Here is a 17,395-nt window from a genome sequence, read left to right as displayed (position 1 = left end):
TTAGCTAAAAATCCCTACTTCAATATATTATAAATTTAGAAAATGAGGCAGTTAAATGTGAAAATAGTTGTGGGGGCTGAATAATTTTTCAAGACACTGTAGATTATTGTATCAGATAACAGATAAATTTATTTCTTCACTACAGTTTCTAAAAAGCACTGAGAACAAAACTAAGTAGGTTCCAGTCCAATTTACCTACACATAAAGGTTCAGTCCCACTCCAATGGCCATTCTGCAGGCATATTCTCATCCTGTCACCTTCCAGTTGGTATCCTTGTTCACAGTTGTACTCACACTGAGAATCCATATGTATCCCCTTAGAACATACATATGATCCATACGGAAACACTGGAAGGGGATAACAATGCACCTCTAGAAAAGAAACAAGTCATTAAAAAATTAACTTGGATTACCAAAACCATTGCTTTAAAAAAATTGTTGTATTGAAGGTGTCCAGTTGTATTGAACATGATGCTTACCCGGTGTCATGCCAGCTTTAAGATACTGAGGAATTTATGATTAAGTTTATTATGCCTATAGAACCAGCAAAAAAATAGAACCAGTCTATATAAGTATTATATAGTAATTCCTGATCAATCAGGTTGTAAATCAAGGTCATATACAACACAGAAAAACAATATCATATTATTGATTCTTTATCAATAATGCTGTCATTGGGGCTAAACAGGATCTCATTACAGAAAACTGTTGAAGTGCAGATTATTATGTGATTGTGCACATCTTGTTCTAAAAGTCCTTTTCACAAGAGATCCTGCAGACGCTGGAAATCAAGACCAATGCACACGAAATACTGGACAAAGTCAGAAGGTCAGGCAGCATCTATAGAAATGAATAAAGAGTCCATGTTTTGTGATGGGACCATTCATCAGGACAGGATAGGAAAGAGGAAGAAGCCAGAATGAGAAGGTGGTGGGAGGTGGACAAGCTAGAAGGTGGGTGATGGAGGGGGGTGGGGTGGTGAAGTAAGAAGCTGTGAGGTGATAAGTGGAAAGGGCAAAAGGTTTAAAGAAGGGGGATCTGATAGGAGAGGAGAGTAGATCATGAGAAAAAGGGAAGGAGGAAGGGATGATAAGGAGGTGAGGATAAGAGGAAAGAAGCCTGAGTGGGGAAATGAAGAGGGAATGGGGGGTGGGGAAAGAGTACCAGAGGTTGGAGAAATTGATTGGAGGCTACCTAAATGGAATATGAGGTGTTGCTCCTCCAACATGAGAGTGACCTCATCGTGGCAGAAGAGGATGCAATTGGCCAAGATGTCAGAAGAGGAATGGGGATAGGAATTGAAATGATTGACCACCAGGAATTTCCACATTTTGTGGATGGAGCTGAGGTACTCAACAAAGTGGACCCTAGTCTATGTTGGGCCTCACCAGTGTAGAGCAGGCCTCACTGGGAGCAATGGACACATGAATCTGTTGGGGATGTCTACTGCATCTGGTGCTCACAGATTGGAGATTGTGTCTGATGTCAACTGGAGATGACAGATCGATCAGTTAAGGAAAGCAGTCAATTGTTAGAGTAGAAGGTGTCCAGAGCTGTCAGAACCACTTCCTACAGTCCCAGAGTCAAGACTACAACCACCGTGGAGGAGGCCCCAGAACCTGAGATTGTTTCACAGCCACAAGTCTCACCTGTGAAACAGTGAACACTTGTCCAGAAAGATGTTATCTCACAAAAGTAAGGAATCCTCCATAGTAATAGTAATTAAATCATTATGCCTGAATGGGGCCATTTAAAATTTACAATGCCTATATAGTATCATATTATATAGTATTATATATCCTAGAGCAACACATTAGGTATTTGAGTTGAGATGCATTCTATATCGAGTTGGAGTTTATAGACAAACAGTGAGGAGTGTAGTATATTTAATATTTCAGTAACATTGTAAATATATTGTTTGATTAAGCATTCTTTGTTTCTTTAAATAATTCATTATGGGTGATATACAAGATGTACATGAATGGAATATGTCATTACCCCACCACTTCATATGTGAACACCTCACAAAACAAAGGGAAGAAAAGCTAAGTAGGCAAACCATATCCTGGCTCTTGAGTTTTCTTTCTATTAGTTCTTGGAGTTTCAAACCACTACAGGAAGGTAGGTTTTCAAAAAGCTGCAGAAGGCAACTAAAAATGCCATAAGGAGAGAAAAGGTAAGAAGGTAAGCTAATTAATATAAAAGGGGATGCAAAAGATGTTTTTCAGATACATAAAGAGTAAAAGAGAGGAAAATGATGCTAGAAAGGTAATAATTGGGAACAAAAAATGGTGGATGAATTTAATAAGTATTTTGCATCAGTCTTTAATGTGGAAGACACTAGCAGAATGACAGAAATGCACGTGTCAGGGGGCAGGAGTTAGTGGCATTGCTATTAGGAAGGAGAAAGTGCTTGGGACAGTGAGAAGTATGAAGGTAGATAAACTACCCAAACTAGATGGGTGATAGCCCAGGGTTCTGAAAGAGGTAGATGAAGAGATTATGGAGGCGTTAGTAATGATCTTTCAAAGAATCACTAGATTTGGGAATGGTTCTGGAGAACTGTATAGATGTTGGGGTCTGTTATCAAGGATGAGATTTCAGGGTACTTGGAGGCACTTGGCAAAACAGGCCAAAGTCAACATACTCTTTATGTATCTTTAGGGGAAATCTTGCCTGACAAATCTGTTGGAATTCTTTGAGGAAATAACAGGCAGAATAAACAAAGGAGTCGGTGAATGTTGTGCACCTGGACTTTCAGTGGCCTTTGGCAAGGTGCCACAAATGAGGCTGCTCAACAAGATAAAAGCCCCTGGTATTACGTGAAAGATATGAGCATGGAAAGAAGATTGGCTGACTGGCAGGAGGAAAAGAATGGAAATAAAGGGGGCCTTTTCTGGTTGGCTGCCAGTGACTAGCGGTGTACCACAAGGGCTGGGGTTGAGACCACTACTTTTCACATTATATGTCAAGGATTTGAATAAGAGAGTGGTTGGCTTTGTGGCCAAGTTTGCAGATGATACAGAGATAGGTTAAGAGGCAGGTAGTGCTGAAGAAGCAGGGTATCAGCAGAAGTATTTAGTCAGATTGAGAGATTGGGCAAAGTTCCCTTACAGTGTAAGGAAGTGTATGGTGATGCACTTTGGTAGAAGGAATAAAGGCATGCACTATTTTCTAAATTGAGAGAAACTTCAAAACTCAGGTGCAATGGACTTGGGAGTCCTCATTCAGGATTCTCTAATATCTTGCAGGTTGAGTCAGTGGTAAGGAAGGCAAAAATCAATGTTAACATTCACGTCAAAAACTGGAATATAAAAGCAAGGATACGATGCTGAGGCTTTATAAGGTGGCTTTATTAGATGGCATTTGGAATATTGTGAGCAGCGTTGTGCCTCTTATCCAAAAAAAAGATGTTCTGGCATTGGTTAGGGCCTCAGAGGTTGTTCATGAGAATAAACCTGGGAATGAAAAGTTTCATGCTTTTGATGGCTCTGTGCCTGTACTCACGGGAGTTTAGAAGAATGAGAGAGCACCTCACAGAATCCCATCAAATATTGAAAGGTCTGGATGCAGTAGATGTGGAGAAGAGGTTTCCCATATAGTGGGGAGACTAGGACCAGAGGGCACAGCCTCAGAAAAGAGGGACATCCATTTAGAGTAGAGATGAATTTTCTTTAGCCAGAGGGTGCTGAATCTGTGCAATTCACTGCCACAGTCAACTATGCAAGCCACCGGGTATATTAAGGTGGAAGTTGATAAGATCTTGATTAATCTGAGTGCCAAAGGTTAAGAAGAGAAGGCAGGAGAATGGAGTTGAAATCAGCTATGATGGACTGGTGGAACAGACCTGATAGGCCAAGTAGTCCAATTCTGATCCTGTGTCTTGTGGAATATATTGAAGGTTAGGTGCCAATACATCTGGCCTCCTATTTGGCTACTAAACTTAGCAGAAATGCTTCTGGTTCCTACTGAATTGCAAGACCAGGTATACTTCAAACTTGGATTCAAAAGGGAAGTATTTTTAACATAATACTTTCCAGTTTTAAAAAATATTTAAAGATTATCAGCAACATCCAGAAAAGGTGGGAAATGACACTGAAAGCATAAATAACACAAATATCAAGGTAGTCCACTCATGGACTCCACCTTACAAGTTAAACATGGCAGAAAGGTCTCAAGTTTGATGAGAATTTCAGGGTTGGTACAGCTACAGATATTCTGTGGGGAATACAGCTGGAATCAAGCAAAATCCACCCCAGCATTCCACTTCATTTATTTTAACCTGTTGTCACATTTATCATTCTTATTTTCTTATTCTGTCATTTTAATAGAAAATGGAAAAAGAATAGGTCAGTTGTTCTGAGAATAAAGAGCAACTCCGGTGCAGTAGTAAAAGAAGATCTTGATTTAGGAGATTGAAAAATAGAAGGCGTTTGGCTGAACAGACGAAATAGATGAAACACTAGATTCATAAGCTCTATGACAACACCATATTGCTGACTCAATTATCAATCGGGAAATAATACCAGCAATAATTACAAAGGACTTTCATCTCCAGATAAATAAACAAATCAAACTGGGAAATATTGAAGTGAGGACAATTTAATGGAACACATTTAAGACAGTTTGCTAGAATAATATTTTGAGGATCCACCAAGGTAACATGCTATTTTCATTAGGACATACGGAAAAGACCACAGTTTATAATTCGTAACTGCTAAGGATGGATCTTTGGGGGGAAAAGTAATCAAAGTTCACGTTCATTTTAAGAGTGATAAGCTTGTTGGAAAGTGTAGTTCAATAGGTATGAGAAGCAAATTTATTTAAGTTTGTTTAAAGCTTTGACAGCAGATAAGAAGTGGAAAATATTTAGTAATGCTCATTAAGTAAGTATTCCGTTGAAGAAGCAAATATTTAAAGGAAAAACGATCTGTCTGTGGCTAACCTAAGATATTAAGCCACTTTGAGGGCGTATAAAATTGTGAAGTATTAAGTCTGTTGGTCGAAAGGAGAAAAGAAGTCCTTCAACAGTCACTTCAATTGGAAAATATAACATTCCAGAAGTCTTTTTGCTATTCAAATATTCCACTTTATTGTTCGCATTTTCTTTTTAAACCCCATCTCCTCTGCTTTTGTAATCATCATCTTTTTTTAGTCATTTAATTCCATCAAGGGACAAAAATTGGACTGATGATTCATGAGACTCGCCAGACACAATCCCATAGGCTTAAAACCAGAAGAGGCACCAGTGACTGAATGAAAGAGGTTACAACTGCTAAGAGGCACAATCAGCACAAGTTGTATTGGAGAAGCCTCAGACCTACCTCCTGAAAATCTAAGACATGAAAAATCATTTCAAGTCTAGTTGAGAGTGGGGATAAATCTGGAAAAAGATTCTTCTAAGCTTCCCCTGCTTTCTGTTCCCCATTATCAGGCTCATGCATAATTATGTCCTGAGTGAAGTGGCTCAAGGCAACAACTTGATCTATTATCAATAATGAATTTCAATTTGATGTAATGCTTGATGAAGAAGGAAGTATGTATTATCTGTTTTTATTGAAGTATAATCATATTGGTGAAAAAAATTAAAGCTGATAAAACAAATTTCTCTACTATTGTTTCATTCAAAACACTTCCTTTGATCAGAGGTGTAAGTGATTTGATTCAAGAGGCTTTTTTCTTTAAAATGAAACTCTTAGTGTGTGACCCATGAGAGTAGGTTTTGGCTGAGTCTTCATACATTGAAGACATGACATCAATACATTGGAAGCTCAAAAGGAATCAATCAGGAGCCATCAGGAATAATAAAGCAGAATGATTTCCTCTCTCTGGTTCTTGCTTGGCAGAACCATAGCATTCTCCAAATAGATTGTTCTTCTGTTGCTCTTTTAAATAAATGATTTGAGGCAGAGTAAATATCTGATCTAATATGATTATAGCAAAGCAATAAGGAGAATAAACTAAAAATTAGGGAGCTAAATTACTATCAAGTAATTATCTTAAAATTTATCTTAATTGACCCTAGTAACACTATCTGATGAACTTATCTTCACTAATTGATTCAAATAACCCTACCTGATAAATGTGATTTGAGCACGTCATACAATTATTCTGATACTCCCAATTATATCGAAGGAGTAGAGCTAAACTTCAAAGTGAGGTATGACATTAGGCACCATTTTTACATTAGCTGACCTTTCCAACCTTGTTGGTATTCCAAACCATTGGATTTAGTATCCCAGCAATGGATATTTTTTAAAGTTATTACATGTTTGAAACTAATACAGTTGACGTAAAACATTTTGTCTCCAGTACAGTGCTGATCCAAATGTCAACACAAGGCCAAGACTCATACATAACGCAAATATTAAGGTATGCAAATAAGGAAGAGTTTTCAGTGGAACATTAGCTTGCATTTTAGATACTGCCAGCTCGAGATTACCAATGTTATTTTGCAGATTTATAACATATGTTTCTTTTTTTTTTAACTTCAAGGGCACATTCCAATTGCTAATACAATTCATTCATAGATGCCATAAATTGTGGTAGTTATGCATGTACATAAAAATTTAATTCAAAGTTTCTTAAGAAATTAAACCACAAGAATTATTCTCTCCTCATATACCTTACCACACTTAATTTAACATTTATTTTTTCTACAGCATAGAATTGGCACTGATATATCTTCAGTTTGGCTGCATAGAATAGATGTTATTGTTTTGCTGGAGCATCAAATTCTAATTTCTGTTAGAGAATTATCCAGAAGTTATGTTACAGAAGCACAGTTGTCTCATTTTAAAGGCAAAAACAACAGCAAAACAAAATAATGGGCCAAATCATTCTTGATCTGGACTGCTGCAACACTACGCCCACTATTATACTTTTTGCAACTTGGCAGATCTAATCACACAGGAAGCCCATTGGTGCAGTTCTTCCACAAAGCACAGCAACCAGTGAGTGGTGACTTGACCTCAGGCAGAGGATTCTGAGGCCTTAGTTACAAACCACCCTAATGGCCCGACAATTCACAGATGTTAAAGGTTTTTCCAAATGTTTCTGTGGATAAAAAGGGCTCTAAAAAGATTCAAAAAGATTTACTTGTAAATACTGCTTTAAGCTTCTTCAAAACACCTTTGCATGCTATAAATTGATTAAGAAGTCATTAAGAAGTAAAATAAAAAGAGAAAAAAAAGCATTCACATGCTCAACTTTTCAGTCAAGGTTGACTACCCCACTCTAATGAAGCAGTCATGCAGTATATGGGAGTTCTTCCACTGAGGGACTGATGTGAAGGTGAGGTGCAAGCACTCTTTAAGGCCAATCTGACATAATTAGTTTATGGTCCTCTATGGAAGTGATGGCTAAAAAAAATAGCATATTCTCACCCCCTATTGTTCATACTATTGATTCCAATTAATGCAAGGTAGACATGAAGCAGATTGTCATCGTTCTCTTAATCAAAAGGAAATATACTTATAAAATCTGCAGAAATAAACCCAATATGAAAGTTTACTAACTTGCAATATTTTGGCAAAATTGTTCTGTTGTATAAAACGACACACATTGTTTTTCCATCATAGCAACTGAAACCACAAATGTTTCACAGAGAAGGATATCATTTCTATTCTATCCTTTTTTTTGCTAGTGCAACCTAAAACTATTCCTACTATGTTACATCCTCCACAAATTTGCCATCTTCTTATGTTTGAAGTATTGATGCAATATTCCATGTCCTATCTGGTACCTCTCTACAATACACAATGAACAGATTCTGCCTCTGCTCTTCACTTCGTCTCTGTGTGCTCATGGAAATAGTAAATGTAAGAGATACTGCAGATGCTGGAAATACAGAGCAACATGCACACAATTGCTGGAGGAACTCAGCAGGTCAGGCAGCATCCATGGAAGGGAATTAGTACTTGCTCGAAAAGATTTTTTAATCTTTTGATATCTCCTCCCTTGCTCGTGTAATTAGCTCCTATCAGGTATCTGTCGAACATCTCAGCTGTCCAATAACAGTAATTTCATTGAGAAGCCTGAGAAGCCAACTGAGTTGAAGAACTTCACAACAAGGAAAGAAAGAACTATTTTTAATTTTCTTCAAAACAATCAATGCCACCGATTGCAAAATGTTGATAATTTAGAGAATGCACATTGGTAATTCCTTTCATAATGGGAGCCACAGGTAATAAAATAAAGACCTAACTTTGGCATCTTCAAAAAATGAAATTAAGATAGCCATATGAACATAAAAAAGTTAGAAGCTGAAGTTATATACTGTAAACACTTTTTTCAAAAGTATTATCAGACAAAATTTACATAAAATAAAATCCTTAGTATACACCATTTATGGGGAAAGGTGGGGAAGTTGCCAGTTAACTAGAGCATATTCAGGAAGGTGGCTACCTATAAGCATCGCATCAAAATTGATTAATATACAGGATCAGTGACTGGCTACACAGGAAAATGCACTAAGGATGTTACCGTGATAAACACTGCACTGTCAGGGTAAACCAGAAACCATGGCTGATGCAGAGCTTTGTTCACCGCATAGAGATTGGGACACTGCCATCAGCTCTGGTAATAGGGCAACTCTAAGGTCAGCAAGAGGTCTCCCCGGCCATCAGGAAGGCAAAGTGAGAGTACTCACGGAAAATTCACAGACACCTTTGTGACACCAGGGACACATGGTGCATATGGAAATTTATACAAACCATAACTGATTACAAGTTCACCCTGTGCATCAACAAAAGTGATGCCTCTCCTCTTGATAGGCTGAGTGTCTTCTATGCAAGATTTGATGCAATGAATGTTCTGTTATTAAGAAGGAGCCTCTCTCCCTGAGGAACAGGCACCCTGTCTGACTGCAGCCAAGGTGAGACAGATCCCAGCAAAGTTAAATCCACTCAAAGCTGTGGATAACACACCTGATTAGGTGCAGAGGGACTGTGCAGCCTAACTAACAGAGCTCTTAATTGACTTCTTGAATTAAATTGAATTTCGGTTTATTGTCATTTAGAATCCACAACTGCAATGCAGTGTGCCTTAAAAAAATGAGTCAACGTTCCTCCAGAATGATATCACAAAAGCACACGACAAACAGACGGCACCAGAAAATCCACATAACTTTTGGCAATCCCCAAATCCAGAGTCCAGAGAGGCTGCTACATATTAATATTGTGCTACCACCTCAGTGTGTTCCCCAGAAAGAAACTCCAAACCCACCAGACAAAACAAGACTACCTGGACACACCAAGTCAGGAGACCAACTCTACCACCCAACAAACCAAAAACTAAAGCTACAAGACCTATACAAAACCACATAGTTAAAACATATAGTTATAACAGTGCAAACAATACCATAATTGATTAAAAAAAAACAGACCATGGGCACAGTAAAAATAGTCCAAAGATGTTAAAAGACTGTAAGTTCAAAAGAAAACACCACACAGTTTCCACAAGTCCTCAGGGTGCCGATAGACTCGTCATCCCACACAGGTAGCATACCCCCGCTATGGACTTCCATGGCACCACCACACTCAGCCTTGCAGACGCAGCACACAGTGAAAGCGCCCCGACCGCAGCAGACTCCGAGTCCGTCGAACCTCCGAGTCTTCGACCATCCCCTCTGACACAGCCTCTCTGAGCACCATCCTCTGCAGAGTGCACTATGGTGCCCCCGCCAACGGTCACCGGCAATGCGACCCTGAGGACTGGGGGTCTGTTCTTCCCAGCAGAGACCCGGACCTCACAACAGCAGCAGCAGCAACGAAGAAGGCCTTCCTGGAGATTTCCAGATGTTCCTCCGTACTCACACATCCATTTTCTATCAGATTAGGATTGTGCACAGCACCCCGCTTAACAAATAACAGACATCAACTCCGGAGAGGCCGCTGCAAACTGCGTCGCACCGCCATCTTTAATATCTCTTTGCAACAGTCCACTGTCACTGCAGGGTTCAAGGCAGTGACCATCATTCCGGTGACCAAGAGAGCAATAGTAACTGACCTAAATGATTACCATCCACTGGCACTGCCTTCAGCAGTCTTTGAGCAGCTGGTTATGGGTGGTATACTTTCAGCTACATCAGACCCTTTCCAGTTCACCTACCACTCCATCCTGTCCTACATAGAAAACAATGCCTCATACAACAGGATGTTGGTCATTGACTTAAGCTCGGCGTTTAATACAAAGATACGTCAGAGGTTGATGGGCAAACTGTCCTAGTTGGGACTCAACACCCCTCTCGGAAACTGGATATTGGAAAGATCACAGTCAGCCTGAGTTGGCAGCAGCATCTCATACTCCATCACACTGAGCATTAGTGTCCCCCAGGGCTGTGTGTTCAGTCCGCTGTTGTTCACAATACTGACTCACAACTGCACTGCCAGATAATGCTCAAACCACATTGTATATTGCAGATGACAACAAACTTGAACATGAGTTAGCTGAAGGTGCCAGTTATGGATATGGACTGTGATACATACTCGTGACACATGACAGTGGTACCCTTGTCATGTGACTGGGGTTGAAGCTATACTGGACTTGAGGTAATGGTCTTGTGATGGTGGAGTGACATCATTTTCCCACCAGTAGAGATCATGTGACAGGTTTTTTTTTAAACAGGGTATAAAAGGAAGACCCCACCCTGTGAGGGGGGGGCAGTTCGTGGCAGGATTTGCCATGCTGACTTCATGCCGCTTAGTGATTTAATGTGATGATGCAGTTTAGTTGAAAGATGAAGTTTTATCTAATGCCTAAAGTTTAAAAGGTCATTGCCAGCAGTTTCTTTACAATACTGCTAGTTGAGAATTAGTGGAGAGTGAAGATCGGAGTTCGGGAGTTAAAGATCGAGGAGAAACGATTTTCGACGGTGAAATGGATTCGACCTTGTTTAATCCTTATTCGGAAGGAATTCGTTGACTGTTCTCAAGTTAATCTCTGCGGGATAGCAGAAAAGATTGAGGACAGTGATAAAGGAAAGGTCAGTGCCTTTAAGCCATTATGTTTCGTAAATTCTTCGTGGGAAAAAGTTCAACTTCGGGGACTGAAGCAAAGTGACGTGAAAGAGAATTTAAATCATCTTAAAAAGTCTCTCCCTTAAATGGACTGTGAGCATTTCGAACTTTTGGCAATACTACTTTAAAGAACTGTTTTTGCAACATCGCTTTAAGAACTGTTTGAGCTGCCGCACAGCAGCTGATTTCTGGTTACATTAGTGTTTGTTTACTTTTGGGGGGTTTGTTTTCAGTGTTTAATAAACATGTTATTTGTTATATAAACCCTTGCCTAACTCATATTTATTGTTGCCTGAATACGTAACAACTGAACGTGCCTATTAGCTGTATATGCCAGTAAATGCCATGTATATGAAGTTATGATGTTGTTGCCATTACAGAGACCTAGTTGTGTGAGAGACAGGACTGTTCTTGAGTTTTGTTGTTTAAGATATGATAGGGAGGGTGTAAAAGAGGTGGAAGTGTTGCACTAGTGCAACGGGAAAACATCACAACAGTACAGGTCTCATCCACAAATGAAATTGGGGTGGAGCTCTAAAGGTCAAACTACATTGATGGAATTATCCTATAGCCCCCCCCCCCCCCATAGCCACTGAGAGGTGGAAGAGCAGGTAGAAAATAGGTTGTATGAGGGTGCAGGAATAACAGGGCTGTCATAATGGAAGGTCTTAACTTCCCCAGTATTGCTCAAAATTTTCTTAATACAGAGGCCGAGATGGGGTGCAATTTCTTCAAAATGTCCAAGAGGAGGTAGTATGCAAAGAACCCAACAAGAGGAGAAAACATACTGGACCAGGTTTTGGTAAATGAAACCGGCCGAGTTACAGACCTGACAGTGAGTAAACATTTCAGGGATAGTGACCACAATTCATTATATTTTTAGTTATGAGTAAAGATAAAATCTGATTCTATGAAAAGTTTATGTTTAGTGATCACAAAACATATATCACATATTCTACTAAATTTGGGGAGGGCAAATTAGGACAGGATAAGAGAGGAGTTAAGGGCCATTGATTGGGATCATTTGCCGTCAGACAGGTCCATATCTGACATGTGGAAGTTGTTTAAAGAGCAGCAAGGTTGGCATGTTTCTGGAAGGAGTAAGGACAAGGATAGGAAGGTAGGAGAACTTTGGATGATCCAAGAGGTCCTCGATTTAGTCAGGAAGAAAAAGGAAGCATGCATAAGGTTTAGAAAGCTAAAATCAGACTGGATCCGTGTGGAATATAAAGATAGAAGGAAGTGCTCAAGCAGGTGATTGCAAAGGTCAGAACAGGCCATGAAATGTCCTTGGCAAGCAGGATCAAGTAGAATCCCAAGGTATTTTACACTTTAACATTTTTTTTAAAACAATAACTAAGGAGATAGCAAGCCCAATTAAGGAGGAAAAAAGTTGAATTTTGAATTTGGATTCAGAGCTTGGGGCTGAGGTATTAAATGTGTAAATGATTATCAAAGAACACAGCGTGATATCGATCAGTTACAGATATGAATAGCAAAGTGGCAGATGGAGTTTAATCTGGGCAAGTGTGATATATCACACTTTTGGAGGTCAAATGAAAGGAGAAAGTATGCAGTTAATGGTAAACCCCCCCCCCCCCAATAGCATTGAGCTCCAGAGGGATCGTGGCTTCAGGTCCATTAATTCCTTGAAAGTGGCTCTTCAAACAAATAAGGTGGTAAAGAAGGCATATACCATGTTTGCCTTCATTGGTGAGTATAAGAGTAAGGAATTTATGCTCATGCTACAAAACTTTCAGTCAGACCACATTTGGAATATTGTGTAAAGTTCTGGTCACCCTGTTATATGGGGGTGATTGATAAGTTTGTGGCCTAAGTTAGAAGGAGACAATTTTAGAAAACCTAGCACATTTATTTTTCAACATAGTCCCCTTCTACATGTACACACTTGGTCCAGTGGTTATGGCACATATGGATCCTTTCATTGTAGAAGTGGTCCACAGCAGGAACTATTGATATGTTCATGGTCTAAGGTAGAAGGAGATGAGTTATACAGCTCTCGTTACATGCACGTACAGTTCAACTCTTTGAGTGAAAATGCAGAAAGTTTGAAGTTAATAACTCATCTCCTTCTACCTTAGGCCACGAACTTATCAATCACCCCTACTGTAGACCACTTCTGCAGGTCTAAGACGCCGATTTCTACAAAGAAGGGGTCCGTATGCTCCACAACCGCTGGACTAAATGTGTAAATATAGGAAAAATAAATATGGTAGGTTTTCTAAAATTGACTCCTTCTACCCTGGGCCACGAACTTATCAATCACCCCTTGTAAGAAGGATATGGAAAAGTAGAGAGGGTGCAGAAGTGGTTTACCAAGACGCTGTCTGGATTAGAGTGTGTGAGCTATAAGGGAAGGCTGGGCAAACTTGTGTTGTTCTCCTTCGAACATCAGAAGCTGAAGGACGACCTGACGAAGGATTTTTAAACTATGAGAGGCATAGATCAGGTAGACCCCCAGGGGTTCCTAACCAGGGTAAACACACCCCTTGCTTAATGGTAATGGTCCATGGTTTAAAAAAAAGTTGGGAACTCAACCTTTCATGTAGACAGTAAGAATCTTTTCCCCAGTGCAGAAATGTTAAACATCAGAGGACATTTTTTTTTAAATTTAGAGGGGGAAGTTTAAAGGTGACATGAGAGAAAGTTTTTTTAAATTTTTATGCAGTGAGGGGTAGGTGCCCAGAATACCTTTCTAGGGGTATACATGGAAGTGGAACCAGGCAGGTTGTTGGAGTTTAAAAGGCTTTTAGATACTATAGATACACAAATATGAAGGGAATGGAGTGATATGGGTGATACACAGAGGAAAGACATTTAGAATAAGTTGGCAACAAGATCTGTACAACATCATGGACTGAATGCCCTGTCCAGAGCTATACTGATCCATGTTTATGTTATAGAAGACTATGTATATTTACTGTGTCTATGTACATTTTTACACAGTCAATAAAACTGAAGGTTATAGAGTTAAAGAAATGAAGCGCTGTGTTCTGCATTATTCACCATATTATTCAATGTGGCTTCAATGATGTCCCACTCTTCAGCAGTGCCTGATTTTGACCAGGTATTCCTTCTGAAGTGCCAGTTACCGGAGAATACCAGTTAGTGAAGAACCAGACAATTGGGCTTTGCTTCACACAAGCCCATTTCTGCTGATTGCAATCCACAGTTGCACATTCTCACAGGTATGTGCTGAGGAACCAATCATTCATTGCTAGTTTAAACTCAGCAACCAGTTTTCCAGAACTTAATTATCAAATGGCTCCATGCACACTGTTTGATAGAACACTTAAAATAACTAATTCAACATAGACTGAAGACTCAGCTTCCAAGCTTTGAATAGCCCTGTTTCTTCCTTTTTTTATCCTCTGAACCAAACACAAGAGTCATAAAAACACATTACCACAAGCTTACCTCTGCATCTGCTGATTCCTGACCAGCGCCTGGTCACTCGACATTCAACCTGTCTTCGTCCAAAGAGTTTGAATCCTCTGTCACAAGATATATGACATCGCGTTCCAAGTGTACTCCTATAGTTTGGACCTCTTGGTGAATAGCACTCTGCAACCCCATTTTCTATGCTCAATGGATAACACCATCTTGGTTCTGTAAAAATCATGATTAACTGCAAGTAAGTTCGATGTTTAGATTTGCTTATCTTTCCTGTAAAAAAGGGCAGTAATCATGGAATAGTTCCAAGTACAAGATCTTCAACTCCAAGATGGTGCCAGTGAAATACAGCGATGTTTTGTAGGCAGCTAGCAAACTTCCCAATGTACTAGTTCTGAACTATTCTCATTACAATCTGCAACCTGTAATTTCCTTAAAGAAAGGAAATTATAGACCAGTTATCCTGAACTCAGTAGTTGGGAAGATGTTGGAGTCAATTGTTAAGGATGAGGTTACTTGATGACATAGAACAAGATAGGACAAAGTCATGGTTACGTTAAAGGAATATCTTGCCTGACAAAGCTGTTGGAACTCTTTGAGGAGATTACAAGTAGGATAGATAAATAGAATGCAGTGGATGTTGTATATTTGGATTTTCAGAAGGCCTTTGACAAGGTGCCACACACAAGGCTGCTTACCAAGTTAAGAGCCCATGGTATAACAAGAAAGTTACTAACATAGTTAGAGCATTGGCTGATTGTATTCGACAGGAGTTGGTGTTTGGACCACTTGTTTTTGCGCTGTATATCAATGATTTAGGTGTTGGAATAGATGGCTTTATTGCTATGTTTGCAGATGATATGAAGATTGGTGGAGGAGCAGGTAGTGTTGAGGAAACAAGTAGGCTGCAGAAGGACTTAGACAGATTAACAGAATGGGCAAGAAAGTGGCAAATGAAATACAATGTTGGAAAATGCATGGGCATGCATTTTGGTAGAAGAAATAAATATGCAGACTATTTTCTAAATGAGGAGAAAATGCAAGAATCTGAGATGCAAAGGGGTTGGGAGTCCTTGTGCAGAACACCCTGAAGGTTAACTTGCAGATTGAGTCAGTGGTGAGGATATCAAATGCAATGTTACCATTCATTTCAAGAGGTCTAGAATACAAGAGCAGAGATGTGATGCTGAAGCATTATAAGTTACTGTTCAGGCCTCACCATGACAATTGTGGACAGTTTGGGCTCCTCATTTTAGAAAGGATGTGCTGGTATTGGAGAGGGTCTAGAGGAGGTTAACAAGGTTGATTCCAGGAATGAAAGTTTTATTGTATGATGAATGTTTGATAGCTCTGGCTCTGTACTCACCGAAATTTAGGATCAGCAGGGATCTCATTGAATGTTGAAAGGCCTAGACAAAGTAGATGTGGAAAGAATGTTTCCCATGGTGGGGAAGTCTAGGACAAGAGGGCACAGTCTCAGGATAGAGCGGTGTCCATTTAAAGCAGAGATACTGAGAAATTTCTTTAGCCAGGAGGTAGTGAATTTGTGGAACTTATTACTATAGACTGCTATGGAGGCGAGGTCATTGGGTGTATTTAAGGCAGAGCTTGATAGGTTCTCAATTCGACATGGCATCAAAGGCTACTGAGTGAAGGCTGGGAAGTGAGGCCAAGGAGGGGAAGAAAGGATCAGCCATGATTGGATGGTGGAGCAGACTTGATGGGTCAAATAGCCTAATTATACTTCTATGTTTTATGGTTGTGGTCTTATAAGTAACGCACATTTGAACATCTTAATAAATTAGTGATTTCATGATCTTCTGAAGGACTCGGTGGACTTCCAGGATTGCAGGCACAGCACCTTTGATCAGATGAAGGTACAGTACATTGTAGATTGTACCTCATCATGGCCAGAGAGAGAAAGGAGAGGAGGATGCCAAGCCAGATTAAAACCTCAGGGTGTAAAAGTTCCTCTATCATGTTAGCAAGTAGACAAACATTGGATACCAAGATGGAGGACATAAGGACAAGATTGCTGTATTGGAGGGGAATGAAGAATTGCTGTATTCTGAGTTTCACAGAGACATGGCTCACCTTAGATACACTAGATTCATTGGTAAGACCTGAGGACTTCTCGATACACTGGATGAACTGTACTGCTGATTTGAAGAGGGCAAAAGGTGGGGTTCTGTCTTTCATGTTAAGTGTTTCATGATGCTCAGATCTTGTCGCACTTCTGTTTTCCCCTGACTTTGAGCATCTAATGATTCAGTACCAACAGCTCTACTTACCAAGACAGTTCTTCTCTGTGACCCTGACCACAGTTTACATACCTCCGAAGGTCAATGTTAAGCAAGCAGTAATTAGCAAATAAGAAACAACCTAAAATGCTGCCCTTCAGGTCATTGTTGGGGATTTCAATCAGATTTATTTGAAGAAATTTCCACCCAATTATGATCAACATATCTCCTGCAACACGAGTGGTCCCAATACACTCAACCACTGTTATACTATGTCTAGGAATCCCTACCATTCCATCCCTAGACCGGGTTTCAGGGAATCTGATCATTTCGCTGTCCTCCTCCTACCCGCATACAGGTAGACGCTAAAGAGCAAAGCTCCTGAAGTAAGGGCATCAAAGAGGTGGTCACGGGAGGCAGAGGAGAATCAATGTGATTACTTTGAGTCAGTGGACTAGGCTGTGTTCAAGGACTCAAAGTTGACATGGACTTTATATGAACAGTTGTAGATGATTTTGTGGGGACACACTCATTCAGAGACTTCCCCAAACAGAAACACTGGATGAACCAAGAGATCCACAATCTGCTAAGGGCCAAATGAGTGACACTTAGGTCTGTCCTCGAAGGTCCAGATATGACCTCCGGAAAGCCTTCCCACAGGCAAAGTGGCAATAGCAGACCAAACATGAATCACTGAAGGATGCTTGACTGCTGTGGCAGTGC

At 39.9% G+C, this 17,395-nt stretch overlaps 1 protein-coding gene across 1 annotated transcript in view; it reads right to left on the bottom strand.

The window, feature by feature from the left end:
* The window catches only part of LOC132397737 (sushi repeat-containing protein SRPX2-like), an 85,266-nt gene that overhangs the window by 28,808 nt on the left and 39,063 nt on the right, over positions 1-17,395 (bottom strand). The window contains exons 4-5 of the mRNA XM_059976498.1: positions 14,457-14,648; positions 196-372 (exon numbers count right to left, since the gene is read on the bottom strand). Coding sequence (XP_059832481.1) covers positions 196-372; positions 14,457-14,648 — 369 coding nt within the window. The remainder of the gene's footprint in view (positions 1-195; positions 373-14,456; positions 14,649-17,395) is intronic.

The sequence above is a fragment of the Hypanus sabinus genome, chromosome 8 (genome assembly GCF_030144855.1).
Source record: "Hypanus sabinus isolate sHypSab1 chromosome 8, sHypSab1.hap1, whole genome shotgun sequence".
In the NCBI taxonomy this organism is placed as follows: domain Eukaryota; kingdom Metazoa; phylum Chordata; class Chondrichthyes; order Myliobatiformes; family Dasyatidae; genus Hypanus; species Hypanus sabinus.
The sequence above is the reverse complement of the archived record's forward strand: the minus strand, read 5'-3'. Positions and strand labels throughout refer to the sequence as shown.